At 42.3% G+C, this 22010-nt stretch overlaps 1 protein-coding gene across 2 annotated transcripts in view; it reads left to right on the forward strand.

Moving 5' to 3' along the window:
• VWA8 (von Willebrand factor A domain containing 8) overlaps window positions 1-22010 on the forward strand; it is a 359147-nt gene that overhangs the window by 294553 nt on the left and 42584 nt on the right. For both annotated transcript variants that reach the window (XM_060079870.1, XM_060079871.1), the window contains exons 38-39: window positions 15542-15650; window positions 18951-19107. In XM_060079870.1, the coding sequence (XP_059935853.1) occupies window positions 15542-15650; window positions 18951-19107 (266 nt within the window). The remainder of the gene's footprint in view (window positions 1-15541; window positions 15651-18950; window positions 19108-22010) is intronic.

The raw sequence follows: 22010 nt of genomic DNA on the forward strand, positions 1-22010 counted from the left end.
GTTCAAAGACAAGAAGTCCTGAATGTCTGTCCTTACTGTCAGGAACACAAGCAAAATAGAGAATCAGGAGTGTGATGGCTGACGGCGGCTGGGAGTCCAGGTAGAAGAGGTTCCGGATCAGGCAAAGGGATCCTTGAAGCTCCAGAGAAAGGACAAGGCAGGGAACCAGAGCAGAGATGCACGCGATAGGGAACCAAATTGGGACCTGGTTGCCAGAAGAGGGATCTAAGGTAGGGGCTTGTCCCCAAGGGAAAAGGCAAGGGATCAGATAAGACAAAGTGCAGAGAGAGTGGGACCAGCAGCAGGACTGGCTTGAGACTGGGTGGGATTTGGGGCTAAGGCCATAGCTGGCAGGACCACCTTAGCCTAGGACCTATAGAAGTACCTGAAAAAGCTGAAATGTGTCTATTATGCTGTAAGTTTTCATAAAGAGTTGTAAGAAACAGATACCAGAAAATTTATTGGCGAATTGTGCAGACAATATTCAAGTTTCCAATTTTTTTATTTCAAAATTTTAAAAATTCTGCTCTCAAAAAATTGTTAGTATGGGCTTGGAACAAACAGATCTTTATAGACAAATATAAACAAACATGTATAGAACCTTCTATCAGATGGTGAGAAGTGTATAACCCAGTATTGCCTGAGGCAATTGCTGCCCAGAAACAGAGTTTAACTCAATACGCAAATGGCGTAATAAACTCCTCCAAAGGGTTGGGTTCTATCTACATGCTTGGTTAATATAGGATGATCATATAATTCCACGTATAAGAATGAAAGGGGTGCTATTAATAATTACATTGGGACAACAGGCATTAACAGGGACTGTCCCAGCCCAGCAGGACATATGATAAACTGGTTATTAGTCATTTCATTTCTATTTGTCTTATTTTATGTAGAATGCAGTTTTGTAGGATCCCTCTGATATTTTGGAAATATAAATTCAGAATATATGATCATATAAAACATTTGCATACCAGGAAAAGGTTTTCCCACTCCTCCCACTTACTGTTTTTTTTGTTTTGTTTTGTTTTGTTTGCGGTACGCGGGCCTCTCACTGTTGTGTCCCGTTGGGGAGCACAGGCTCCGGACGCGTAGGCTCAGCGGCCATGGCTCACGGGCCCAGCCGCTCCACGGCATGTGGGATCCTCCCGGACCGGGGCACGAACCCACGTCCCCTGCATCGGCAGGCGGACTCTCAACCACTGAGCCACCAGGGAAGCCCCCCACTTACTGTTTTTTAATAAAAGTCTTCTTTGCATTATAAACCCATAATGCATTCTAGAACACCACACAGTATGAATTCCAGTTAGCATGGCTAGCTCGCTACCTGAGATCTTTGGGTTGCCGTGGGAGACGTTATTCTCATGGTCAGAATCTCCCAAGATTGATGGAAATTGCTTTCTTTTAATAAATAGGAAGAACATAGCAGCCATCTTAAAACTAATCATCGACACCACAGCAGTAACGGCCCCTCACCGGTAAATAGATGTTATGACCCTTTACAGAAAAGCTGAGCCAGGACACCTAAGAAGATTTAGAATTCCAAACGAACTTGACCTGCTGTACATGACCCTAACTGAGCAGGTCCCCCGAACATCAAATTTCTAAAGAGATTGCAAAGTGAAATAATCTGTCTGACTTTGACTAGCACCATAATTTTTCTCAAAACCAGTGATCTCTAAATGCTTTGAAAACTAATTATTCTTTATAGAGTTAATCTTTTAGTTGTAATTTGTTTTGTTTTATTAATACTTAAGGTTACCTTTTCTCTGAAAGAACTGTTACTCTTACTCGAAGTGCTTATTCTAGTACACTCCTTCCCCCAGAAAATGCCTCCAACCCTTTTATCCAGTTCCTGCCCACAAACAATGTAACTCCCTTGCTCTCCTTCTTTGTCGTTTGTCTTCATTCAAGTAGGTACTTAAAGATTTTTTTACAATATACATATATATCTTGGAAGAAGAAAACAAGGATTCTTTGGAACAGAAAGTGTGCTGTTCTGTGTAAGCGTGTTGTTGATAAACCCACTGGTTATCAGAGATCAGGACTGGATAGGAGAACTTCTCAGACTGATTCCCTGTTTCCCTCTAACCTGTTTTCGTTTATCTCGTCCTCTGTTTTTGTGGGTTTGTTTTTTTTTAAGCAGAATGAAGCAATTGTTTGGATACTTTACTTCAATAAACTGGAAATATCACTTTCCAAGAGTAATCTAACGTTTCATCATCACCAGAATAAGCCACTGGCTTGACTTATTATCTGGTAGTAATTGCCACCAAACAAAAGATAAATCCGTAAGAAGCCTCCAACTTTGAAATTTATTCTCCCTGCTGTTTTAAATATAAACAAATCAGATATTGGACAGAAGCTCCAGTTTTAGCATTAAGTAGCCCGGTGACTAGATAAAACTCATCTAGTGTGTTTAAAAATAAGCCAAAAAGCTAGAAATGGAGATTTTTAACTAGCAAGCGTATGATTTTTAAATCACTAAATTGGTTCTCCTATATGTTTCAGTTAATCTACCAACACTTTGAATGATTACTATTTTTGCCAGATTGATTTATTTTCCCTCTTAGTCTAGCCATCTTTCAGGTTTAGAACTTTCAGGTTTATTGAGCAAAGGGAGTATCCTAAAAAAAATTCATTGCATCTTGGTTTGTGTAAGTGTACCAGCAGGAGAATTTTATCAGTTCCTCGGGGTGACTCAGAGCCCTTCAGGTCTGGCTGCCTGTTAAACTATTTCTCTTTATTTATGGTCTGTGTAATGTGAGGGAGAGCGAAAGTTGGCCCTCGTGAGCGTTCCCTAAGCCTGCACATTGCTTTGCTTTTGCTCCAAACACTGACGTGAGTAGACTACCACAGACCAAAAGGTCACTTTGCCATTTTGTTCAGATTGAGAAATACTTTAGATAATTATCTGTCTTTTGTATCTAAGAAGAATAGGAGCAGGGGGAGGGAGTTGTTTCGTTTCCTTGAATTTCCTTTGCTAGGCTTCATGGGGCTCTCTTGAAATTGTGAAACAGAGTGGAGATGCCGCCCACCTCAAGAGCACGTTGCTCCCAAGCATGGCCCACCCATTTGCTGATAGGTTGCTGTTTCTGGAAATCCTTTGTTCTTACAAAGATAGCTCATTTTATGCCCTGAGAGTCTACCTCAACGTGTATGAGGCCGATCTGTATAAATTAGATAATATTTCCTCCTCACCTATTTCAAAGGTTGCAAACATTTATTGAAAGGCACACCATGTGGTTCAGCTATGGGCTATGGGCTGGTGCCTTTAAGGTGCCCACAGAATGGAAGAGGGAAAGCCACACATGGGTGAATAAGACTGTTGTGTCACAAAGGACAGTAAAGAGAAGGTTAGAGTGCAGTGAGAGCCCAGGGAAACGAAAGCAGCTTTTGTTTGGGAAATTTAGGAACGACTTCTAGAAGGTGTCATTTTCAGGATTACACTCCTCATGTCCAGATACCTGCAATTTGTCCAAATTATAGCTTTGGATTTCATTAATCTACCTTCCTTATCATTTTTTTCACAACCAGCCTATCTCTCTCATACTTAATCATCTCCAGACAGATGGCTATATTCCACAAAACTTCTATTTAAAGGAACGTGTTTGGAAATTTTTGAAGTCTGTTGACTTTTAAAAAAAGTCTTTTAAGCCTGGTCTCCATAATGACTCTCATACAGTCCCTACTTTCTTCAAACTTCAAGCTACACTCCCTCATATTCTCAGACAATATTTCAGTCTTGTGCTTCTGAAAGAAAATAGAAGTGACCAGAATGCAGCTCCTCCAACTTCCCAGGCTCAGATGTACAAGCCCGCCTGCCTGCCCACAGCTGTGCCAGGAGCCCTGCCCGCTCCATCAAAGGCCGGTCTCTCCTCCCACCTTCACAGGCATTTTGCTCCATCCTTTGTTCTCTCTCCTTTCTGGATCCTTCCCGTCAGTATTTAAACATGCTCTAGTGTTGCTCTAGATGCCACAGATCTCATTTGCTATCACGCTAATTTATGTGACTCTAATCTCTTTCACAGCAAAGCCTCTTAAGAGAACTTTCTACTCACACAGACCTCCAGTCACTCACCTCTCCATCTAATGACTCCTGTCCCCTTCCCCCGCCTTCTACAGAATTGCCCTTGCTGGAGTCCCAGCTAACCTCCACATTGTTGAGTTCCATGGGTACCTTTCCAGTCACCATCTCTTTGGCCCTCACGAGCATTGAACTCTGCACAGTCTCTCTGTGTTGAAGCCCAGTCTTGTGTTGGCTCCCATGTTAACCACAGCCTCTTCCTGACTCCCCTTTGCCTCTCTTGCCTGCCCTTCTCAGTCTCTTTTGCTGATTTATTTCTCTCCTGGGCCACTACCCTTTTCATTCTGAATGCTTTTTTCAGGAAACTTCATTCACTTGCATGACTTCAGGTGGTTGGTGCTTGTAAAATATGCTAACAAATAAAATAGAGAAATGGTGGGAATTTATAAAACTGTAAAAAAAATAGAGTTCTCCCTTTTCTTCTGTTTCTTAATAATTAATAATATGTCTCTACTGCATCATATATTTGAACAATACTTTATGTGCTTTGAAAGCATCTTTGCATAGATATAAACATGTTTCAAACTGGAAACGACACATGGGTGCCTCGCTGAGTACAGCCCCCCTTCGTTCTGTAGATGCAGAAACTGAAATACAGAGAGATTAAGTACTTTTTCTAGAGTCACACAGCTGCTTTGTGTCTTATATGAACCTCACAACAACTCCATGAGGGCATGTGCACTTCTTAACTACTTAAGAGATGAGAAAGCTGAGGTTCTCAGAGTTTGAATTTTGCCCATTTGCATAGCTAGAACTGGAACTCAGGTAACCTAGTTTCCAGGCTGCTGGCATGCTCCGTACTGCTTCTCTGTGTTCCTAGGATTGGTACAATTATTAAATTATATCCAAAATTAATTAAATTATATTTAAAAACTGAGATTGTCTTTTAAAAGAGAGAGGCAGGGGCTTCCCTGGTGGCGCAGTGGTTGAGAGTCCGCCTGCCGAGGCAGGGGACACGGGTTCGTGCCCCGGTCTGGGAAGATCCCACGTGCCTCGGAGCGGCTGGGCCTGTGAGCCATGGCCGCTGAGCCTGCGCATCCGGAGCCTGTGCTCCGCAAGGGTACAGGCCACGGTGGTGAGAGGCCTGTGTACTGCAAAAAAAAAAAAAAGAGAGAGAGAGAGGCAAACACACAACAACTGCAGCGTGGACCATTACAGCACGGCCTGATTATGAGGAAGAGTAAGAAGTTAGGAGGAATTTCACATGATAAAAATTCTAAGTGTTTATCTAAAGACTGAGGTAGATAGGTAGGGAGGTAGGCAGGTAGGTTGGTTTTTTAAATGTACCTGCTGATTACTGGTGAACTGATACCACAGTGATCAATGCATTTCTCCCTGATGTTCTCCAATAAGGGAGAATAAGTTTAGGAGTGATGACCCCTAACTACTTCTTTCATTATTGGGGTTTCCACATAAACCTCGGTGTGCTCTGATTAGCTGATTCTACTTTGACTTGGCAGAATGGGTGGGTTAGGGGATGAGGCATTTCATAAACCTCAGTGAATATGCCTTCATGCAGGGAGATTGTACAGGGTGCTGTAGCAAGAGCTGTTTGAGCACAGACGAAGGTCCCTCCGTGTCAACTATCACCTAATCCCCTGGTGTCCAGCTCAGCACCCCTCCTGCTGTTCCTTCTGCCTGAAATCCCCAGCCTCCTGGACTGCCCACCTCTTTCTCTTCCTTCAAGATTCTTCTTGGGCATTGCCTCTTCCAGGAAGCTTTCCCTGATATGTGTCCCCCAGAAACTAACACAACATTGTAAATCAACTATATATATATATATATATATATATATATATATATATATATATATATATATAAGATTTAGCTCACTTTCACTTTCCCATCCCTACTGTATGATACACAGTTAACATCTCCCTACCCCTGCTATATTATTTACACATCCTCTCAATAAATTTGTACTGGAATTTTGGTTAAACCAGTGTTTAGCGTTCATACTGTAAGGAGTATCAACCAGAAGAATCATGTAGTGTACTTAAATTACATTTCTGCCAGTCATGCCCCTTGATTTTCGAGTAAAGAAAGCTAAGAGGAGATAAGTAACTTGGGCCAAAACCATTTCACCAGTTAGTACCAGAACCAAGATCAAAAGCCAGTCTTCGGGCTTCCCTGGTGGCGCAGTGGTTGAGAGTCCGCCTGCTGATGCAGGGGACACGGGTTTGTGCCCCGGTCCGGGAGGATCCCACATGCCATGGAGCGGCTGGGCCCGTGAGCCATGGCCGCTGAGCCTGCGCGTCCGGAGCCTGTGCTCCGCAACGGGAGAGGCCACAGCAGTGAGAGGCCCACGTACAAAAACAAAACAAAAAAAAAACCAGTCTTCTAATTTCCAGTAAAATGCTTTTTTCCATGACATCGAGCTGCCTCTTAAAAAAAATTTTTAAGTTTAGTCTTAGTGAATCAATTTGAAGAAAAACCAAACTTTTACATGATTATATCAAAATATTCTTTACACTTAGCTTTTATTTTACTCAAATTGATTTCCATGACAACTCATATTTCCTATAAACTAGGATCAAAATAAATGTAGATAAGGATCCCTGTGTAAAGAAGTTAGAACTAGAAAGAATTTAGTCTGGTTTGTCACTTTGAAAATGAGTAAAACTAAGGCCCAGAAAGGTTGAATGATTTGCTCAGCATCACACAGCAAGTGAGGCTTCAGCTGTCAGGCCAGTCCTCTGCTGCGTACCACCCTCCTCTGAAACACTACTTAATTCTTCTCAGGCACTTTCTTTCATTTAAAATCTGTCTCTTACACATGCCTGACCTCATTCTCTATCTACATTAAACTTACACAGCCCTAAAAATGACATTAAGACGTCAAAATATGTCGGAAGTGGGGTATAAAGCGTGTTTCTTAAAACCAGGGTTCTGATAAGCTTCTGTGCCCGGCTGCACAACTAGAACACTACACTGTGTTAGCAACTGGGGTACATGATGTCAGTGGAAGGGGTCAGGATGAAAACATTCCTAAGTGTCATACAGCATTAGTCACACCACAGAAGTCAGCACAGACACTGGGAGGACGCAGGGGAAGTCTGGCTGCCACTCGCTCACCGCAGTTCAGCCCCAGGGCCCCAGGTTAATTTAGGGTCTCTGTACTTTGTCTTACGTTCTCTCCTCTTCCCTCCGATGACCCGTTTCATTGCCAGGTGGCCAGGTCACGGCCACACATGCACAGCTTCACATCTGGAGTCCTCAGATGGGGGCACAGAGCGAGATGAGTGGGGTTGGGGCCCAGGGAGAGGAGGGGAGCCACGCGAGACAAAAATGCAGAGGGAACTCGCTCGGGGGGGCATCCGGGGCTCTGTCCTGTAAGGAGTGTGAGTTCCAGGGTGTAAACAGGAAACAGACAGAGTCACACTGTTGAAGAAACTGGAGAACTCACACAGAAGAGAAAAATGACAAACTCACTTGTGTTTTATTACATAAACCCCTCACCAATTACAATCATTCTAGGAATCGTTTGTGTCTAATTACCATGTAGCTCAATATCAATGGTACATAACATAATTTGTGTCTTATAACTATGGCCTAAATTTCATTAAAAAGCTTTACCCTCTGGTATTTAGTGTTCTAAGTTTGTTGCTCACAAAGAGCCTTCACAATCTAAAGTTCAAATAATATCTTGCAAAGCAAAACCCAATGGTATTCTTTTCTCCTCTCCCAAATTTCCTGCTTTCCGATTTGCCTCCTTTGGTTCCAGGACAGCAGTTATCAGGCTTCCATATATTCTTGGTGGCATACACCCCGCTGGAGCCATTCCGCAGCTTTGGAATGGCCACAGAGGCGGTGCCTGTCATGCAGCCGTTCACTTATTCACCACACATTTACTGAGCTTCTGCGATACGCAAAGACCAGGTGCTAAAGCTGATACGAAGAATAAGACCCAGTCCTGCCCTCTGGATGTTCACATTGTAGAACTGATGCCACTTTATATATGTGGCCACATTTTCCAGTGCACAGCCCATAGCACTGATTTTTATCACTTAAAGAAATATTTTCTTTAACAATGTATGTGCATGTAGCCATACAATAAATGCATACATTCTAGTTATTCAGTGTATGTATTTTGCCCACACTCTAAGTGGTGTTTTACACTCTCAGTCCATTTGAGCTAGTTCAGCAGCCTGGAAGGGTCCCTCACCCAGTGAGCTTAGAACACAGAACCATAATTGCTCTCAGCCGGTGAGTGACATACCACGTTCTCCTGAGCTCTGTGTATGTGCAGTGCATATAGCTTATTTCTCTACAGCCTCTCTTTATGCCAGTGTTTTGTATTCTGGGTAATAGTTTTGACTCATCATGGTCGTCGAAAAGTGTGGGGGACCAGGGGATAATGGGGGGAGGGATAAATTGGGAGATTGGGGTTGACATATACACAATACTATATATAAAATAGATAACTAATAAGAACCTGCTGTATAGCGCAGGGAACTCTACTCAGTACTCTATAATGGCTTATATGGGAAAAGAATCAAAAACAAAAAAAGGAATGGATATATATTTATGTATAACTGATTCACTTTGCTGTACACCTGAAACTAACACAACATCGTAAATCCACTATACTCCAATGAAAATTGGGGAAAAAACATGTGGGAGAATGCTGGGCCTCCTGGAAGCAAAGGAAGACTGTCTTGCTCGATGTGAAAACACAGGTTTTACAAGAACTCCATGTGCCTTGAGGAAATGGTTGAGGAAACTCAGGGTAAACATCAGTAGACAATGACTTCATAAACATTTAGAGTCTGAGATGATGAACCAACAATGGTATGAAGAATAGCTGGAAGAAATGATGGCTGGTGACATAACCTGACTTTAGCATAAACAAAACGGAAAGCCATTTGCCAATGTTTGATGATGGAAATACCTCTCCATGGGGAGGATGCTATGATAACTTGTCCAGCACTGATTCAGTTAGCATTCCTATTTTCAGAAGAGAATTCCCCCACGCTAAATGTGTTTGCATGAAGATGTGCTCAGTGCTTTCAAGAATTTTTAGAACCTGGGTCTTATTAAAACCCCCTTTTGCTTCTCCCCACCCTAGTGGTAGGATGGCTTTTCTACCCACCCTTCCGTTTCCTAGCTACACTTAGCACCTCAGAGAATTCTGTTGACAGGGAAAACACAATAGTTTTAAAAACTGCCAAGTAGGTTTTGTGTTCTGGGAGGAGCACAAGGGTTGGGTATGAGACTGAAATCACCTGGCCAGGAAATGCCAGGGGAGATCATTTAGCTTCAATAATAAAGCACGTGACAGTAGATGTCTCTTGCCAGAGCCATCTTGTATATAACAAAACCAAAACATTTGCATGCTCTGCCATAGTAGAAGTGGCCTTGCATCGCCAACCTTCTCTTCGGCTTTGGAGGTGTCATGGCCAGTCTTGAAGTTACTCTAGCATTGAATGTTAACCTTTTGAAGTCTCTGGAAAATAAAAGAGGCAAAATAGAAAAGGTAGAATATATAAAGACCTGACAGTTTGCCCTGCATCCAACGTCTCGGAATTTAATTAGCAGTTGTTTTGTGAGAATGCTTAGAATACTCAACGTGTCCAGTGGCAGCAGGAGGGGTGCTTGTCCGTGCCAGTAAACATGCCAATATTTGTGGAGTTTTTTTTTTTTTTTTTTTTTTGCGGTATGCGGGCCTCTCACTGTTGTGGCCTCTCCCGTTGTGGAGCACAGGCTCCGGACGCGCAGGCTCAGCGGCCATGGCTCACGGGCCCAGCCACTCCACGGCATGTGGGATCTTCCCGGACTGGGGCACGAACCCGTGTCCCCTGCATCGGCAGGTGGACTCCCAACCACTGCGCCACCAGGGAAGCCCCATCCCCTGCTTTTTAAGAACTAGGAGGGATTAAAGAGGGCAGGAAGTCATTGAATATTTGAAAGCAAATGTTGCCACCAGCCAGGGAAAAACTGGAGATAAATTACATACTTGATGGCTTTGCCAGAGATTGAAATTGGGACACATAGAAACTGCCTGTGGACAATGATATTTTTGTCATGCGTTATCATTGTAGAAGCTGCATGTTGTTTATGAAAACTGGGTAAGGTTTTTTGTTTGTTTTAAGAAGCTGTCTTCATATGAAAGACCATCATTCCTAGGGACATGTTATGTGACTTTCATTGTATCTATGATAGAAATGTCTAACTTTCTATCATAGAATAAGAATAACCTCAGACAGTAATCTTTTAAGCAGATGTATTCAGTACCTTATTATGGTCTGTATTACCCTGTGCTGTGACTTTGTTCCACTTTATAAAACATCCTCCCGGAAGCAAAGATCCTGTTTCATGTTATCTCCATTATCTCAGTGAGTAGTAAAGGTGCCATAAACATACACAGAAATGTTTGAATAAGAAAATGAATGAGTGAATGCATTGAATTGCCTGCTAATCATCAAATTGTAGGCAACTGTACTGATAGTATGATGGCGGTTTTCGATGTCAGAAAATTTAAAGCACATCTTCTGGAAGTAGGACATCCTCCAAAGATCAAGACCGTGGCTTCTGCCCTGCTGCCGCTCATTCATCCTGTAATGAATGAATCAATTAGTTTGCATGCAGTCGACTCCAAGTAGCAGAAAACCCAACTCACAGTACCTTAAACTAAGGACATTTCTTCTTTGCTGAGGTAGGAGACCAGAAGCAAGTGACTCCATGGCTGGTTCAACAGCTCAGCGGTGTCCTCAGGGACATAGCCTCCCGCATCCTCCCCTCTGCCGCCTTCTTCTCACTGCCACATGGTCACCAGATGGAGACCACAGCCCTAAGCATCACATTCTCACTCCGTGTGCCAAGGCAGCAAGCGCATGTATGTTGCAGGGGAGGGGAGGGCGGTCCATCCAGGGCAGTGAAAGAGCTCTTGACCCGAGAGGGAAATCTTTCCTGGAAACCTCCTGATTTTCTTACATCTTGGGTCGCCTATCTTCCCCTAGACCAATCACTGGCAGAGGGGAATGGGGTGGCCGGGCCTCATCCCAGCTAACCGTGGTGCATCTGACTTCTGTTTAGAAAGGAGAAAGAGGGAGTGGACGTTGGGGAGGCAGCTAGAAGCATCTGCTGTGCCACACCTCGTCTCCAGTTGGAAAATAAGAATAAGCTGTGTTGTCCAGTCAGTCCTCCAAGAACTAACTTTCCCTCCAAGATTGTATTCTGGCTATTTATGTCATTTTACTGATGGTTTTTAAAAATCATGAGTTTGAGGAGGAGCCTGAAATATATGGGCCTTGCCTAGAAGGGCTTTCATGAGTCATGTCCCTTCCCTGCTCTGGCTTTGGGTTGCTTTACTCTGGGACACTTTTATGAGTTATAATTTACAAGCTCCATGTTTTTTCCATTTTGATTCATCTGAAAGAGGGTAACAGTTCTTATGATTATAGCACGCTTATCTAAAAGGAAGTAGATTGTGTCAGCTGTGAGAAACACGTCAAAGGCCTTAGCCTGTGCATCCATTTGCATCAACAGTTGGTAAGAGTCCACAATGCTTTGTGGTTTGGGAAAATTTTTGATCCATTTAAGTGAATACAGTAGGGTCTATTTCAGTAACTGGGTTGACTCACTTGAGCTCTTTCTAGATGAAACCAACCCTCGAAGGAAATGCATTCCACGTCCTTTGCAACACATCCTTCAAAGAATTCAGCAGTTTATCAACTTTCTGAATGGCCAGAGGCTCTATAGCATCCTCTGTCCCTAGGAAACAAGCTTCCTCAAATAATAGGCCTTCCCTAGTATCTGTTCCAGTTTCTGTCCTGCGTTGGACTGTCCTAGACTTCCTGCCTTTTAACTTTTATGAATCATTGTCAATTCACTTAAGAGACGCCCTAAAATGCTTTGGAAACTGCTTGTCAGGTGAGCTCCTCCCATCCACCTAGAGAAATAGACTCGTGTGAGTATAATGGCATTCATAAAATGACACAGAATTAGATAAACTCCCCAAATGTCTCGCTTTTAAGTAAGTATCCTTGGAATTTTATGGTATGTGTTTCTCTGGAATAAATCAGGTTTGGGCTGATGATTGTTTCTGTCAAGCATTTGTCAATTTTGAAACATCTCTAGACTCCCATTCGGGGTTGGTGTGGGGCTGACTTGTTATGAGCCGTGCCATTCCCCAGCAGATGGCCTGGAAGACGCACAGGTGGCAAAGAGCACACCAGTTCCTTTCTGCCCAGAAAGTTCATAGCAAATTTTCTGTCTCCCTGAAGGCCCATTAGAGATGTCTTTGCAATTTTAAGAGTGTGATTTTGGAGGTAGCTGAGGGGGGCTATTTGACAGGCTTTTTCTTTTGCCTTGTGCCGTCATTTTTAGTACTTCTTTCTTACAGCAGAATAACTGAATTGTCGTGAAATGTCTGAAGGAGATTGATTTTGATGAAAATAAAGTTACTAGACACATAGGACTTTGCTTTCTATACCTCTTCTGAGTTTTTTTAATTTATTTATTCATTTGTTTGTTTATTCATTTATTTATTTGTTTTTATTGAAATATATTTGATTTACAGTGTGTTAATTTTTGCTGTATAGCAAAGTGTCTCATTTATACATATATATACATTCTTTTTTATATTCTTTTCCATTATGGTTTATCTCAGGATATTGAATATAGTTCTTTGTGCTATACAGTAGGACCTTGTTGTTTATCCATTCTTTTATTTATTTTTAATAAATAGTATACACACACACATACCCTAAAGTGAGGAAAGGTGTTTAGAACAGTTATTCCAATAATGCTGTCATTGCCCAGACCATTTTTGGAACTTCATCTTTAAGAATTGGCCTGTAGAAGTATCACAACTCTTATGAAGCAAACTAGTCTCATTATTGTATAATTGTGCCTGGTTTTGACTAACGTCCCTTATTTACCACATTTTGAATCGTTGAATCAGCTAGAGCATGTCAATGTTAGGCGGAATGGAAGAAATTATTTAGTTGAACCCATTTAGTTTCTGATGAGAAGGTTGAGGCTCAGAGAAGTTAATTGACTTTCCAAACGGTACAAAGCAAATTAGCAAATAGTGCATACCAGAAATCGGCTCCAAGTATCCTTTAGCTATTTATTAAAAATCCAATCTATTTTTAAAGAATACAAAGTGGCCACCATTAAAGGTATTCAAATAGAATCTGCATGGATTCTACAGATCCTTCCAGAAATGGGCCAGAAGTGTTTTGAGCAGCATTATTGTAATAAATGTGTCTTTATGTATGAAAAATAAGCTTACCATCTTATTATAATAAACGTATTTCCTTGTGTAAGTTCCATTATATTTGTTTAAAAAAAATCAGTTAGGCTGCAGTCATAACTTTTCTATAGATTTCTTAAAATGACAACAGAATAAAACTCTATCGCAATTTTGAAATGTTTCTTGTTTTTCTCATTTCTCATGGAAAACATCTATAAGATACTGCTAAGATAACCAAATATTATCTCCCGGGCTGAGGCAAGCTTGTCCTTGTGCTGTGCTGTGCTGATGAGATACCTGCTGACTACATGTAATTTAAACTTAAATTTTAGTTAATTAAATAAAACTTAAAAATCACATCCTCGAGTACTCAATAGCCACATTGGGCTAAAAGCTACCATGTTAGACATCTCAGGTATATATATTTCTATCGACACAGAAAATTTTCTTGGTTAGCGCTGGTTTAGAATTCTCATAGTCAGTATACATATTTTAATTTACTGATTATCTCTTACACTGCCTCTAGAAAAGCTGGAAAGTGGTGGCAAGTTTGTGGGACAGTATTTTAAATGCTTATTTGTTCTCTGAATGTTGCTAGCTATTCTGCATAGTTTAATTTTTAAAAAGAAGAAAAAAATTATATTCACCCATTTTTTCGAGCATGATTACATGTGTAGAATTCATATCAATTGTCATGTCCTGGCTGCGAAATTTTAAAGTATGCTGAAGTTATGGCAAAAACTCTGTTAATGATGCCAAAGCTAAGGGTAGAAAGATCTGGTTAATTAAAATCTCTTTATGATGTCATAACATTTGAAATGAACTAGTCCGGACATAAGACAATGGAAGTTAGGTTGAATTCATTCTTTTTTTTTTTTTTTTTTTTTTTTTTTTTTGCGGTACGCGGGCCTCTCACTGTTGTGGCCTCTCCCGTTGCGGAGCACAGGCTCCAGACGCGCAGGCTCAGTGGCCATGGCTCACGGGCCCAGCCGCTCCGTGGCATGTGGGATCTTCCTGGACCGGGGCACGAACCTGTGTCCCCTGCATCGGCAGGCGGACTCTCAACCACTGCGCCACCAGGGAAGCCCTGAATTCATTCTTAATAGCCATTTTATTTGCAAAGGCCTTAAATCATCTACCTATCTTTGATAATCCTAACATCCAGAATGAAAAGTCCACTTACTAACAAGGATTGGGTCAGCTCTCAAGACTGACCTGGCATCATGCTACAGGTCTATTTGCAGGCTCTCCTGTTCCACTGTAAGCAATTTGAGGGCAGTGACCAATCCTCCATGGCTTTTGTTGGCCCCATGGTAGTTCAAATGAAGTCTTGCCAATACATTTCCCATTAAGTGTTATTTGAACAAATAAATAAATGTTTGATCTGGTCTGCCTTGAAAATCATTATATTTGGGAGCAGGCTCATAGGGGTACATGGATGTGGCTGCTTCAAGTTCTTTTCATTGTGGAGTAATATCTACTGAGCTGACTGCTAGGATGGAATTCCTGCGTGGTTATCAGTCCTTTTGGTGAATCTGTGCCGAATTAAATTAGGGACCAGTGAATGAGCCACAGGCTATCTAAGAGGAAAGCTAGTGCTGCTTATTCTGTTTGATTTGCAGGAATAGTAAATCCAGTTTCAGAATCGAGATGAACTAGGAGGGCTATAAATACCAAAATAAAATTAGAGTGGGTCCCGGAAATAAATAAGCAGTTTTCAGTGTCTGTGTGTATAATATATATCACTGAAGCACACAAAGATACCTTTTCTGTTTTTCTTTTCCACATATTTTATATAAAGTGGCATTTCTCTGAGGAATGGGATTTCTTGGAAAATTAAATAGGCCAATGTATATCTGCTGTGACTCGGCTGGACCAGCTGGGCAGTGATCCTTTTAAACCATTGAGAGCTCCCTCAGTCAGTCTCTGGTGAGATCCATTTCCCCTGCTTCCGGTGGGTCTTGTTCTTTATGTAAATGCTCAAGGCATACTCTGCGCTAGAAGAATTCTGAAGCTGTAACCCAGTCCAGCACCTTTTCTTTAAAGAATATTTTTTTAAATTAAATTTGTCTCCTTCCCAACTAAATGGATGGAAAATCCGGTGAAACTTTTGCCAGACACTAACAGCATCTGTTGTGTCCTGTGGCCTGAGGTTATGCCCTACCTTAAGGACTTAGGGGGAAACAATTCTTTCTGTCCTGCAGCTCCTGGTGTTGGTCATGGAGAATGATAATGTCTTATTTCTTCATTTTTAGATAACAATCAACAGAGAGAGCGGTGAAGACGTGAGTTCCCCCAAACACGGCAAGGAAGACCCAGACAACATGCCGCATGTGGGCGGCAACACCTGGGCTGGTGGCACAGGTTCGTAGCACGGCATTCTCCTGGGTCAGGCTTCCAGAGACTTCACAAGCCCGTGTGGACATCACAGCAGCCCCAAGAAGGCTCAGGAATCAGCCTGCCTTCTCTGTCTCCCCCTGTTAGTCGGCTGGAGTGTGCCTTTGCCCTCTGTCCCAGCATGACATCAAGACACGGAAAAACCCTGGCATTTGGAGTCCCGCAGACTCTGCTACCCTCTGACCTAAGACCGATCTGGTCCTCCTAGGGTTGCTTCATCCCTAAAAGGGGCATAATATTAACTGCCTCACAAGCTTGTGATGAGGATTCAATGAGATTATGATTGTAAAGCGCTGAGCTCAAGGCCTGGCATGAAGAATGTATTCATTAAAAGTGTTAATCCCCTCTTTTAAATTCCATGCCCTTGGGAATCATGCCAGAAATCGACAGTACATTCTTTCTTGACCAGCTGACTTTGAAAAGAAATGGTCCTGGTCCTCCGCATCTCAGAAGTGAGCATGTTGAGGATGCAGGGTTTTGAGATAAGAGGGGTGGTTGTGGTCTGAACCGATGACGGGGGTCCACTCCTTCCTCTTGGCTGCCCGAAGAGAGCATTGTTCCCACAGCTGCTGCCTTCCTCTTTCCTCTGCGGCAGCTGGAGCAGACACATCTGCAGAGCCCCAGGAATAGGGCCAGACTGTGTACGCACTGTCTGATCTTATCACGGCCATGAGCGGTGCTGGCATGAGCTCTGTTCTTCGCCTTCCCTGAGGTTGGTCTGTGCCTCTTGGCCTTGACAGCCTCGGGAGGAAATGGGTTTCTGTGTTCGGACAATGTGCTATCAAATCGGCCTGGGGACTCCTTGCCTGCTCTGTTTATTCATCAAGCATCAGCTTGAAAGAAAGGATATTTTGAGAAATGTCCTTTGATCTGGAAGTTAGTGTCAAGCCAGCAAGATTTAATCCATGTGGAATGCATTGTGGGACGAGCTGACCAGATGCAGGTTTCCCAGCAGCAGGCTCCTCTGGAGCGGACGTTCTCGCTTGTTATTCAGCTTGTGTCTACTAACTCACGTATCTGTCCAGGCTGAAGACCCTGCTATTGCTTCCCCCAGCCTTTATTTTTCAATTTATCAAGGCTCTTTTGCTGCAATTTTTTTTTCTCCTTGTCGCTCTCTTCCCTCAGAATTCTCTATATTGAACTGAGCTCTGACCCAACAACTCATTTGATTCCTTCTTCGTCATCAGAACCCGTCCATTGCCTCTCTCCCCCTTATCTTAACAGATTTAGGATGTTCAAGGTTAGCTTCAAGATTATACCTCGTAGTCTGGACTCTCTGGCAAGCATTTTCATTTAAGAAGTTCAAATTAAAGGCTCTTGGAAGTGGAGGACGTGAAGAACTGTGTCCTCACGCCCTCTCCAACCCCGTATGACTTTGCCAAGGGACCATGCTTTCCCATGCTGTCCGTCACTCACACCAGCCTCTGAACAGTTGTGGGTCCTTTCCTCGTTTCACCAAAAATGATGTCATCTCAGCGCACTTGAATTTTTAAGCTCTAATTCATGACCCACTCATACCTCCAGGAGGAAGGGAGTCAGGTCCCAGAAACCTGACTCTGTATCTCCTCATCATTGTCCAATTACCAGTCCCCTCCGCCCATAGCCCGTCCACAAGTGACAGCCAGGAACCACACACATCCAAGACGGAATTTTCCACCAGCAATTTCTAAATAAAAATGAAATAAGATGTGCTGGAATCAAAGGATAAATATACTATAATTAATAGGCTGTTCTCATGGTATTTCCCAAAAGGAAATGACCTACCTGGACTTTGATAAGGGAAGCAGAGTATGCTGAGTTCTTGCTTTTAACTTATTACACCACTTAAGGCTTCAAGGGAGAAAAGAAAAATGTAGCATAATTTAACCAAAGCCTAAAAGCTTTCAAAATTTCCACTTTATGAAACTTAGAAATGACCTCATTCTATGTGACTGGTAGTTGTGTAAATAATAGTAAGAGCAGTCACAGAGCTCTTATTTTGTGCCATATACTGTTCTGAGCATTTTAGCCTCATGACAATCCCATGAAGTAAATAATATTAGTATCCCCATTTTACAGGTGATGAGACTGAGCTACAGAGAAGTTAAGGAACTTCTGTCAAGGACACATGACTAGTGCATTGGAACCAGGATTCAAACTCAGGCAGTCTGACTTAACTATAGGATACTGCACTATATAATACTAGTATACTATACTAATCTATACTATACTATACTGTAACATGATATAATATTCAATATTATGCTGCCCCTCCAATATTGGATTCTCTTCTAAGTTCCCAAGTTATTTGTGAATGAACAAAAGAAACTGATTACTAGTATTTTAATCATTATGAAGCAGGGGTAATAAACTGGTAGCCCAGGGGCCAAATATGTAGCCAGTCTAGCCAATATATGTATTTTGGGGGTCAGTGCAGTGTTTTAAAATAATATGAATTTGAATGTATTTAGACAAGGCAAGTCTTCTCTAGTTAACCAAGTTCTCACCGCTTCTTATAATATGACCTACCTAATCTTCTAGGCATTTAATTTTACATTAAAAGTTATACAATATTACATAATGCTCATTTTCAAGCATGTAAACTTGGGTTTGTATTTAAAAACTGTCCTGAAGCTGGCAGTGTTTATCTGTTGTATATTATTCTAAGCTAAAAGTTGAAGTTAGTATAATAATTGGCTTCTAATCTTGGCTCATCCACTGATACGAGGTCATGCGTAGGTGACTTAACCTCTCGGTGCATTATTTTTAGCATTTGCAAAACAGAGGAAACAGGATCGATAGCCTGGTCATCTTTCTTTTATTTTAAGGAAAAATGAGGTCACATGTGAGGGAAGAGGAGTGTCATTCACTGAATTAACAAATATATACTAAGTATTTATGATGTTCAAGCCTCTTACAGGTACAGAGCTACAAAGATATGTAAAATATAATCCCATTCACACTATAGGTGACAAGAAAAGAAAAATAAACTTTAAAGAATAACAAATAGCGCATAGGAGTATTGATCCCTGTGAGGTAAAGTCATCAGGTGAGGGGTCATGGAATTTGGACTGAGCCTTGAAATCTGTGTGAGATTGGCTGGATGGAGAAGAAGAAAGCGTCCTTGATGGGGGATGCCCTGTGTTTCCAGAAGAAAGTCATTTGAATATTTAATTACTAGTTAAGTACAATTGATATACGGCACAGGACTGCCTTAAAGCCATGATCTGACTTCTGTTTTGTGATCTGGATCAGACTAATCACCTGGACTTTCTGGTTTCCTCCCAGGGGGAAGAGACACTGCAGGTCTGGGTGGCAAAGGAGGTCCTTACCGGCTGGATGCAGGCCACACAGTATACCAGGTCTCTAAGGCTGAGAAAGATGCAGTTCCTGAGGAGGTGAAGAGAGCTGCGAGAGAGATGGGCCAGAGAGCCTTTCAGCAGAGGTGAGTGGACCCCACTGCATCCGGAGCAGTGTTGGCCACCGTGGTGAAATGTCCGTGGACCCTGAAGTAGACCCAAGTGTGTGTGATTCTATTCCTCATGCAGCAACTTGGACCCACAAACTGAAATCCGTAGCCACCCCCTCCCAGTGGAGACCGCCGAGTGAACATAAACTCCCACCCTTTCTACTCAGGCCCTTTTAAATGTATTAATTACGTAGGGTCTTTTGGGAGGAAAGACTTGAGCACATTAGAAAGTAAAACCAAAGATACTTCTCTTCGGAGAAATTAAAGGTCAAATCATTCCACCCACATCTGTTCCCAGGCCACATAGGGAATTCAGATAATGCTACATGGTGGTCCCTTCCTGCCCTCAGCAATCTTGTAGATTTCCGTGGAGACAGGACTAGTGTACACACACACGCTCACACTCACACACCCCCTGGTTAAGGGCTGAAGTCCCGTGGTACAGCAGTGCAGAGAAGGGTAAGGTCCGTGGGCTGATGTGAGGTGAGGCCTGAGCTCAGCCAGTATTTGGACATTCCAGGAAGGGAAAACTAAGGGACCAGACGCGCCAGGGTAAGATGAGCAGAGTGACTATGGCAGAGAGAGCCAGCTCGCCTATGCAGAATAAAGGGTACCAGCTGGGGGCGGTGGGGAGTGAGGTTGACTGTGGAGGCCCTGTCCGTGGGTGGAGGCCTTGAAATCCAAGCCAACCAGCCTGTAGCTTTCAGATGTTCTGGAACCATCCGGAGCCACTTTGATTGGAACCATCTAAAAAATGAGAAAAATCCGCATGATGCTTTCACTAGACATCCACATGTGTTCATCAGCTAAAAGTAAAAAATACCCAAGGAGCAGCAAGATCTCCTTCAGGAGTGAGGGCATAGACAGTGGTCTGGGAGGCAGATTTATACTGCTGTGCTCAGTGAAAGGAGCCGAGTGCAGTTCAGGAAAAGCACACTCCAGGGTATGTGAGTTCCGAAATTCCTCCCACGCAGGACATCTGGTTTTACATTACGTGCTGTGCTTACACATCCTGCAAGTAAACAGTCCAGAACAATGGGGACACAAAAATGCAGGTCCCTCCTGCCACACCCTCAGGAAAGCCTGCAAGGCTTAGGACCCTCATGTACTCAGCAGGTAGATAAGACAAGAGTGTCACTCCCAGCCCTTCTGCTGGCTTCCCTGGAGACCTCAAACAATTTATCGTCACTGGGCGTCAATTTGTTCTTCTGATGGTGACTCCCGTCTCCCTTCCTCTCAGAGAGGTTATGAAGACAAATCACTATGTTAGGAATGAAAGCAGTTTAAACTTCCCAAAAAAGGATGGGAGGAATCCTATAATACAAGGTCTTGTTAGAATCGAAATATGGCTCTACGTTTCATATAAACAATAAATATCTATTTAGGAAAAGAACCAAATAATTAGATACACATCATCGTCTCCTCCCCAAATGATGAGTTCCTATTGTTTCCACGCTGAAAACCTCACAAGTCCTGTCTCAGTTTTTGTGTAAGAAGACAAATGGATAGAGGAATTCACAGGGAGAAAGAAGGACCTGTCAGTAGTGCTTGGCTAGAAGAACACAAGCCCTTCTCTGATTTCCACGATAAGGGTGAGGAATCTGGTTCTATTAAGGACCATCGCACCACAAGAAAGGAAGGAGCATCTGTAATAATAAGGCAACTAAATTTAGTGGCTATAAGGGAGGAAGGAGAAAACGTGGAGAAGGAAATGAGAAAGCCAGACACCTCTACTAAGCGCTGCAGAGAAGAATCTAAGTCCACGTGAAAGAACACTGGAAGGTGGTTGAAATACAGAGGAGATGGACAAGGGGATGAGAAAGGAGAAGATGAAATAAAAGCACGTGGAGACCCTGAGAAAGACAGAAGACACACAGAAAAATGTTGCTTTCTACTTTCGTGTAGTAATTGTCCTATTTGATGGGTATTCAATTTAGTACTGCTAAAGATTTTTCTTAAACTTTTTATTAGGAAACTTTTTAAACATAAACAAAAGTAGAGAGTAACGTATAGTGAACCCTGGGGACCTGTTCCCTCAACCTCAGGAAGAAAAATCTGATTCCATTCCGAGTCCCCATCCCTGGGTTATTTTGAAGCTAATTCAAGATTTTCTATCTTTTCATCATAAATATCTCAGAGTGTGTCTCTGAAATATTTTACTTAAAAACAATAAAAATACAAAACTATTATCAGGTCTTTAAAAAGTAATCATTCTTCACTGTCATCCAATAGTTTTGGATGCTTTAGTTTTAAAGCTATTTTGCAATTTTAGGTATATGCACAATGAGGTCAAGTCCCTGCATTTGTGCTTTTATAGCACCCTGTACCTTTTCTCCATAGCTCTTGTCACTCTTTCCCATAGTGTTATTATTTGTGTGAATAGCTTATTTCTTCTCCACTGACTTCAGGTTCGTTGAGGGCAGGATATTTTGCCCTCTAGTATATCCCCAGTACCTACGCCCAGAACCTGGTACCTGGCAAGCACATACATATTTGTGGAATGAATAATACACATGTGCATACAAGTAATGGTATCACCCTTTCATACTTAATTCAAAGACTGGCTAAAACCAGACTGACAGCCAGACCTATCCATCAGCCTAGAGGTCTACCATATTGCCTCGAAGAGCCTAATTCTACCGATGGGTTCTTGAGATTATCTACATAATATTTACTTAGGGCTCATTTGTATCTGGATTTCAGCTAGATACTGGTTCCTACATACCAAGAATTGCTTAACTCAGGAAGAGTAACAGGTAGACAAGTGTTAAGACATGTATAAAGCAGAACAGAAATAGTAAACCAATAAAACAAGAATGAAATAGATGGCGAGGTACTTTTACATGCTTGGAAAAGCGTTTAAGGTGGACACCAACTGT

This window comes from Mesoplodon densirostris, chromosome 17 (genome assembly GCF_025265405.1).
Source record: "Mesoplodon densirostris isolate mMesDen1 chromosome 17, mMesDen1 primary haplotype, whole genome shotgun sequence".
Lineage (NCBI taxonomy): Eukaryota > Metazoa > Chordata > Mammalia > Artiodactyla > Ziphiidae > Mesoplodon > Mesoplodon densirostris.